Here is an 8,695-nt window from a genome sequence, read left to right on the forward strand (position 1 = left end):
GGTTTAAACCAGCGCTGGACGAGCCTGCAGGAGAACAACACAGAGAGAGAGAGGTTTAAACCAGCGCTGGACGAGCCTGCAGGAGAACAACACACAGAGAGAGAGGTTTCCAGACGTTATCTCCGCGTTCAATGTCCGACATCAGCCGTTATCAAAAACACCAGTGGTTTTCAAACAGTGGTCCTTGTTGAGAAGGTTCCAGGTGGTCCCCCCCCCCCCCAGCTAAATGATGGAGATTTGGTAACTTTTAGGAATCTGTGCTCCAAACCATGTGATCATGGTTGTGAGTTAAATAAATGATGATGATGATGATAAAATAATGGTTAATTACCTGGTAGTTTAAAATAATGGTTAATTGCCTGGTAGTTTAGAATAATGGTTAATTACCTGGTAGTTTAAAATTAAGCAATATTACACGAGAGGGTGTTGTTTAACGTGATTATTGCCACGACAGTGATGCGGTAGGGGAACGAGACGAAGTCGAGTTCCGCAAGCATCACTGAAGTGAACAGAGCAGCTGAATTCTTTCTTTTGATTAGGTGGTGAACAGTGCTGGTTAAACCACCGGCTAGAAGGCTGTTTCAACCAATCAGATTGCTTCGTCTTAACGACCTGTTGTAGAATAATGGTTAATTACCTGGTAGTTTAGAGCCCAGGTTTCCCAGGTCAGCAAACGGATCGAAACTCTGAGACTTGGCCTTGGAGAAAGACACTGAGCTTGGAACTATGGACACACACACACACACACACACACACGCACGCACGCACAAGAAACGAGAGAGATTAGGATGAGGTTAATATCTTGAAGTGCGTTACGCTAGCCCCTCCAACCTTTCAGACATTTTCGGTGGCAGCCAAGTCTATGGACTTTAAATGTTTTCTTCAAGCAGTGACGTCATGTGGCAGTTTGGTGAAAGTGGGTGTGGTTTAGTGTTACCTGTGCTGCTCAAAGTGGGTGTGGCGGTGTTAGCCCCGCCCACCTTGGCGTTCCAGCCGTCCCATCCTCCCAGCAGGTCAGGCTGGCTGGCCGATGAAGTCATCTTAGCGTTAGGCTCATTTACTAGTTTATCTGACACACAATCACACACACACAATTCCCATTAACAATGATTTTTCAAAACTGTTCCACAACTTATCCAAAGTATATGACCTCGTTTCATATCTGACCAATACTAATGACACTCTTAACCCCTCGTGCCGTCGACGACGCACCAACACTGACTCCTATCAACAAGGCGCCATGCGCCCACAGCGGGAGTCGAGCCCAGGACCTTCTAGCGGTGAGGCGGCAGCGCCAGCGCCTGCTTGGCCTGTTCAAACACTTTCCAAAATGTGCTTCATTCCACACCCTGTTCCAGGGCCTTCCCCATTTCTAAACTACTTCCCACCGCTGCTTACTGAGGTTGAAGAGGCTGGTGTTGGAGGAGGGAGGAGGAGGGAGATCCGAGCCCTCGGTACCACCTAGCAGGTCCCCAAACGGGTCTGGTCCCGCAGCCGAACCCGAACCCATGCCGAACGGGTCGAAGAGGTCGCCTAGAGCTGACACACACACACACACACACACACACACACACACACACACCAGGACAAGTCAATTAAAACAACTCACCTGTAGACCATGATGTAAACATTCATTCCACCAACGATACAATTCCAAATCACGATACTCGGTTCACCGTTCGATCTTTCACGATTTCTAAAAACACAAAATTATTTTGACTAAAACGTTGACTAAAAACTAAATTAAGTTTTATTCCAAAGACTATGACTAAAACTAAAATAGAAATGTGCTGCCAAAAAACAACAACAACAACAACAACAACAACAACACAGAAATAACCCCGTTTACGTTTGGGTGCTGCGGCCGGGGGCGGGGCAGCCGCTGGGGCCCCGGCGCTGAAGAAGGGCTCTTCGTCCTGCGGTGGCGCACGGGGGCCACCGGGGGGCGCAAACAGGTCGTTGAGGAGGTCACTGTTGCTGGAGCAGGTCTTCATGGCTCCTCCCACCGCCGCCGCCGGGGGGGGAGGGGCCGCCGCGGGGGAGGAGTTCAAACCCAGCAGGTCGGCCGTGATGTCACTGGGAGGAGGAGGAGACTCGGGAGTAGCGCAGCCGCTCTGGGGGAGCGACAGAGACAGACAGACAGACAGACAGACAGACAGACAGAGACAGAAAGACAGATACAGAGACAGAGACAGGTTTGTTAATGTCTGTCAGAGTAGGGATGGAGCTCGAAATCTGATACCCGAACAAACTCCATAACAAAATGTCTGCAGTCCCCGGTGGTATCAATAAGCTCTGGGCCCATAGTGCCCTGGTTAAACCATCAAGACAAGAGGCGATTCATAAATAAATCTAATCATCCACGCTGGCACAAACGTGTAGGTCCAACAGTGTATCGACATACACGCCAACCAGCGCTGCCCCGGGTAAACAAAATAAAACTTTTCACCTTTAGCAAAGCCCCGCCCTCTCCCACTTAAGACACTCCCACTCGGACACTTTCCAGCCGGGCTCAATCATTCCAATGTAAATATCGTGTATTTTACACATTAAATACTGGTTAATTTTTGGAACCAGACCTTCAACATCTATTCCAAATCTGTCAAAGAATTGGCGCTATTGCTATTAGCATTCAAGATGGCCACAGACCGGACGCGCGTCCTAGTGGAATTGCTTCTCATCACGTGGCACCCACAAGCTCCACCAGTTTCGTCCACCAGGTGGCACTCATTGTGTTAAAGCATTCTGTCGTGTACACGTTTGCGTTGGTTTCTTCCCAGACCTGGAAGTGGGCGTGGTCGAACAGCATCTCGCTGGGGTCACGTGACAGGGGCTCCTCCCCCCCGCCGCCGGGGGCAGAGTAAGAGTACGACTCGCCCTCCTCCGATTGGTCGCTCAGCTCCTCCTGGTCGTCCAGGGTCCCGCCCCCATGGGAGTCCGTTTGGTCGACCGCATCTGGAAATCCACCACACGTCAATCAACTGACGTTAGACAAACACTAATATCAGTTCACCTAAACATCATTATTATTATATTACTTGCATCTATTCTTGCACTATTAATTATTTCTGTGCCACTAGGTGGCTGCAGAAGTGTAGTTAAGCTGTGCCAGCGCTGGCGTCCGCTTTAACCCATTTAGACCAGACACTAGAAACCTCAAACAGGAATACGATTGTTTTAAAAACAAATTACCATCCGAACCCGAGCGGATCACACTGGGACCCCTTTTCCACCGGTTGGTTCCCAGTGGGAACCGGTTCAGTTCTTTTTGGTTTTTAGTCCATGAGCCAGAGCTCCATAATTGGTGGAAAAACTATACCCTATATTAAATTGTTTATAGGATCAATACAAGTAAATTAATACATGATAACCCTTCCACAGTAGTAGCTTTATCATATTTTCGACTATTTTGCATATTTTCCTACATAATGCCTCATTTGCAAATTTAAAAATGTAAAATTTGTAATACAATAAATCATTGTCTTCGTGTAAGTACTCAATTGGGGAAATTTCATGGTGATAATAATCTAATATAGGTATGGTTTTTCCCACTCAATTCATAATTAACGTTTCAATTTTGGAGCTCTGGCTCATGGACTAAAAACCAAAAAGAACTGAACCGGTTCCCATTGGGAACCAACCGGTGGAAAAGGGGCCTGGGTGAATCAGTAACACAAAGCAGGCTTTCCTCCGAGTCCGAGGTTACATACCGTCCCAGTCCAGAGTCTGGAAGAAGTTGTTGGCGTTGGTGTCTGTGCTCAGAGGAGACTCAGGCTCCGAGGGGACAGTGGGTCCCTCTGGGAGGGCAGGGGGTCCCTCTGGGAGGCCGGGTGTCCCCTCGGGGGGTCCCTCTGGGGTCTGAGCTGGGGTCTGGAGAGAGTCCGAGTCGTAGAAGGCAGAGGAACCAGGCTGTCGGGGCAGCTCTGGTTTACCTGGAGGCAGGCACACGCACGCACGCACACACGCACACACACGTGCACGCACACACACACACACACACACACACACACACACACACACACACACACACACACACGGAGGAGGCGAGCTGTGAAAATTGATGCAGTGGTGCGGTGCAGGCTGAGATGAGTCAAATTAATAATACATGCGGGACCCGCGGGTCATAAAAAACCCTGACCTGCACAACAATAATTCACACACCGATGGCGGAGGAAACCGTGCAAGGCACCAACCTGCTCATCGGGAGCCATTAGGGGTTCAGAGCATAGACATATAAAGGTAGACACCTCTCCCGGGTCTGGGACGTCTGTATCTCAAAGGAAGGCAACGGGAGGCCATATTGGCAAAGCTTTACCCCCCCCCAAATTCCTTTGCAAAGCAAGCGGGAGAACGGAAGGGGACGTTCCGTAGGCCAATCAGAGGCGAGACTCCCTCTTTCCCAGCAGCACTTGCTCCTACTCTACAGAGTAGGAGAGTAGCGACACGCTTTGATCTCGCCACAAAGTGGCGGGTGTCTATGGGCTATGGTTCCAAACATTGCTCCTATTGGCTGGAACTATCCCATTGAGATATAGAACGAGCACTTCCGCATTCCATTGTTACAATGGGGAGTCAACGCTAGTGTCGGCACTCTCCTACTAGAATACTATGGCTCCAACGACCAATGAGGTCGCTCCAACGAACTGCAGCGACCAATGAGGTCGCTCCAATGAGGCGTCTAGACTTTTCTTGCTCAAGGACACTTCGACACGAACTGTGAAGCCCGGGATCGAACTGGGACCATCGGTTCACTCTACCTCTGATTCCACTGCCTTTGAATATATATTCTTTCAGAGTGAACAACATATTTTCAGATGTGAGTCGGCGGCCAAATACATATATTTCTGGGGTTCCTTGACATGAAAATGTTTGAGAAGCACTGACACAGACACAGGAAACTGTCAGACATTCGTCCTCAGGTCTAAATGGGTCAGCCTACCGAACTTGCTGAGTATCTCCTGCTGCTCCTCGCGGGACGAGAACAGCAGTTTGGGGTTGAGGCCCTTGGTGCTGAAGGCCTCCCAGGGAGGGGTCTTAGCGCTGGGACGGTCCCGAGACTCCACCTCGATGTCCAGATTCACCTGGAACAGGTCGGGGTACTTCTCCTGGATGTCACACGCATCCAGGTCATACCTGCACACAGCGCGTACGCACACACGCACGCACGGACACACATGCACGCACGCACAGACGGACGGACACACGCAGACAGACACACACACACACACACACACACATGCACGCACGCAAAAATCACACAATTCTGATTTAGTCTCAGTCTTTTGAATAACACACCATTTACATTTTACAAATTTAGTCCCATTTTAGTCCTCTGAAATTGTTTAGTCGGTCTAGTCTTAGTCGACTAAATATACAGACTAAACATCAAAGTCTTAGTCACCAACATGAACACCTTCCTGAATGTTCCACACAGCTCTTCCAGAGTTACTCACTTTGCGAACTTCACCGTGGTGGCGTTTCTGGGGACGAAGCCGGTGTGAAACTGCACCTGGAACATCTTCATGGACGCCATCTGTGGAGAAACCAGGGGGGCAGTCAGACAGATATTTTGTGAAGCCACTAAGGAAATGAAAGTTCATATAATGGCCTGTTGTGGCGCTGTCATTGGACCCAGAAAAACCCATAGACCCATAGAAGTCCATGTATTTGGGCCCAACTTCACCTAGACTGTATTACCTTAATAAACATGGTCATGAATACTTTCTTCTTCCAGTCACTAGTTTAAAGTCTCATTTCTAATGTCATAATATTCTTTTTGGAAAATTATGGTCCCATTAATTTAAAAAATGACCATAAAGTCGCGTATGTTCTGAGGGGCGTGGCTACCGTTACAGTCTATGATAGGGATTCCCCCTCCCCCTCCCACTCCGCCTCGTTGTCTGGGCCAGCCAATGGCCAGCTGGACCAAAACGGATCTAGAAAGATGGTGACTTCCATTGCAAGGACTGACAGGCTTCATTTTACGTTCATGTTAGAACGCTTTGTCCATATTTTTTACAATCTATGGGAGAAACCCATTATATGTTCAACACATAGCAGTCGCTTCCATCAGTGGAGAAACCCTGTATATGTTCAACACATAGCAGTCGCTTCCATCAGTGGAGAAACCCTTTATATGTTCAACACATAGCAGTCGCTTCCATCTGTGGAGAAGCCCTTTATATGTTCAACGCATAGCAGTCGCTTCCATCTGTGGAGAAGCCCTTGTTCAACGTATAGGAGACAGTGTTGTTTTTGGCAGCACATTTCTATTTTAGTTTTAGTCATAGTCTTTGGACTGAAACTTAATTTAGTTTCAGTCACATTTTAGTCACCCAGAATGTTTAGTTAGTATAGTTTTAGTCGACTAAGTGTCATGCGATTTTAGTCTATTAAATCTACAGTTGATTTAGTCGACTAAAATGTATTTTTGGCAGGCCTTGATGCCGGTGTAATGACATATTTTACACTTGCTGAAAATAGCCAATCTACAAGCTCACAACGCGTCGTGCTGCGACGCGTTGTGTGCTTTTAGATTGTCAGTACTCTTAGTTTTAGTTTTATAGAGCGCTATAACACTATAGCACTCAATTGATAATGCAAACTTTGAACAGGCAATGAACCGTTTGACTGTCAGCAATAAAACTTCGATACACATACAGTACACAAGCCGAACCACTTTCGTGCTCTGACGTTTGACCTAAATCACCCACCGTGTGTGTGCGTGTGTGTGTGTGTGTGTGTGTGTGTGTGTGCGCGTGCGTGCGTACCTTGGCCTGCAGACGGCCGCCCAGCGTGGACCTAGCGTGGTAGATCACCACCAACACGTCTCCTTGAACCGTCACGTTGAGAGGAATCTCTGCTTTACCATCCTCTGACCTGAAGTCTCTATGGGAGAGAGACAGAGACAGAGAGAGAGATTTTATTTTATTTTATTTGAAAGAATCCTTTATTAACACTTACAGCGCTAGCATTTGACAAATTATGATATAATTCACGACAGCATTTTTCCCTGTTCAGCTCTTATTTTGAAGAGCCAACCATCTAGACCGGATGTTGTGAACTTATGTTGGGTTGTGTGACGATGCAACACAGGCTATAATATATCTTCTGGCAATTCACGTCTGCGTGCGTGCGTGGGTGCGTGCGTGCGTGAGTAGGTGCGTGCTTGCGTGCGTGCGTGAGTAGGTGCGTGCGTGCGTGCGTGCGTGCGTGCGCGCCTATACCTCGTGCGGTCGTACTCCTGCGATGTGGTCAGTACTCTCTGGTCGCCCACCCAGACCTCACAGAAGGGTCTGCAGCCTTGGCGCTGCTTGTTGAACAGCGGGACGGGCGTCATGACGATGGATCTGATGACCAGAGGCTTGCTGTGAGGAACCATGGGCTCGTCCGCCATCATGTCACACATGTACTCCATGTACCTGCGGAGGAAAGTATCCAGAGTACATCCTGTACTCAAGTACTGTATGGGGCCCGAGCCGAGGACCATCACAGCACAACAGGAAAGAAACCCGGATTTAACTTTTTACAAATGGCACTAGGTGTCACGTGGATGGACCAATCAGAAATGTGGACCTCTATGGGGACCTACTATGGGTCACAGACAGAGTCAGAGAGAGAAGGATGAGGCTGGCAGGGCACTGCGTCAGGCACCCAGAACTAGAGGCTGGCAGGGCACCGCGTCAGGCACCCAGAACTAGAGGCTGGCAGGGCACCGCGTCAGGCACCCAGAACTAGAGGCTGGCAGGGCACTGCGTCAGGCACCCAGAACTAGAGGCTGACAGGGCACTGCGTCAGGCACCCAGAACTAGAGGCTGACAGGGCACTGCGTCAGGCACCCAGAACTAGAGGCTGGCAGGGCACTGCGTCAGGCACCCAGAACTAGACGCAGGTAAATTGACTCCATGGGAGCCGACCCAGGGCAAAGCCAGGATGGGGGAAGAAGCACCACCTATGTATGTAGACTATAGACGCACTGCTGTGTAGAGCTCAAGAACCTGACGTTAAGATAGCCAAGTGTGGAGGGCAGCGATCCAGGAATCCCGAGTTGGTGTTGGCTAGACCTCGCTATGCAATTCAACTCTCTCTCCGACTCGCTCGCACGTGTTGCAGCATGACTTCGATGTTGATAATTCTTCGCCAACTAAAACCCATTCTGGGCGGGAACCCCTTTTGGTGTTAGCATTATGTCATGCTTTAGCTATTGACAAATAGCAGATCTACAAGCTCCGAGCTTGTAGGCGGGGGTGGGGCTTACCTCTCGTGGGAGGGGGCTATGCCCGGCGGGGGCGGGGCTTACCTCTCGTGGGAGGGGGCTATGCCCGGTGGGGGCGGGGCTTACCTCTTGTGGGAGGGGGCTATGCCCGGCGGGGGCGGGGCTTACCTCTTGTGGGAGGGGGCTATGCCCGGCGGGCAGCGTCTCATTGAGAACATGTAGACGGCAGCCTCAGCCGTGGTGAAGAGACGACAGAAACACAGGAAGGAACACACCGCCACCGCAGACATGGCCCGCCCGTCCTGGAGGGGAGAGAGAGAGAGAGAGAGAGAGAGAGACACAAACATAAGATAAAATCTAACTGATAATTTTAAGGACACATTTACTGTGTCCTCAAAATTTGGCAGAGGAGGCAGAGATCAGCCGTCGCTCAACACTCTCCTCATTCCCCCGTTCTCCTCAACACTCTCCTCATCCCCC

The 8,695-nt window shown here is 49.6% G+C and overlaps 1 protein-coding gene across 1 annotated transcript in view; it reads right to left on the reverse strand.

Moving 5' to 3' along the window:
- The window catches only part of gak (cyclin G associated kinase), a 44,950-nt gene that overhangs the window by 8,203 nt on the left and 28,052 nt on the right, over window positions 1-8,695 (reverse strand). Inside the window, exons 15-25 of the mRNA XM_080794581.1 lie at window positions 8,384-8,517; window positions 7,227-7,421; window positions 6,771-6,888; window positions 5,454-5,533; window positions 4,940-5,133; window positions 3,711-3,932; window positions 2,783-2,955; window positions 1,850-2,114; window positions 1,399-1,539; window positions 938-1,069; window positions 638-724 (exon numbers count right to left, since the gene is read on the reverse strand). Coding sequence (XP_080650707.1) covers window positions 638-724; window positions 938-1,069; window positions 1,399-1,539; window positions 1,850-2,114; window positions 2,783-2,955; window positions 3,711-3,932; window positions 4,940-5,133; window positions 5,454-5,533; window positions 6,771-6,888; window positions 7,227-7,421; window positions 8,384-8,517 — 1,741 coding nt within the window. The remainder of the gene's footprint in view (window positions 1-637; window positions 725-937; window positions 1,070-1,398; window positions 1,540-1,849; window positions 2,115-2,782; window positions 2,956-3,710; window positions 3,933-4,939; window positions 5,134-5,453; window positions 5,534-6,770; window positions 6,889-7,226; window positions 7,422-8,383; window positions 8,518-8,695) is intronic.

The sequence above is a fragment of the Protomyctophum bolini genome (genome assembly GCF_963924005.1).
Source record: "Protomyctophum bolini genome assembly, contig: SCAFFOLD_57, whole genome shotgun sequence".
Lineage (NCBI taxonomy): Eukaryota > Metazoa > Chordata > Actinopteri > Myctophiformes > Myctophidae > Protomyctophum > Protomyctophum bolini.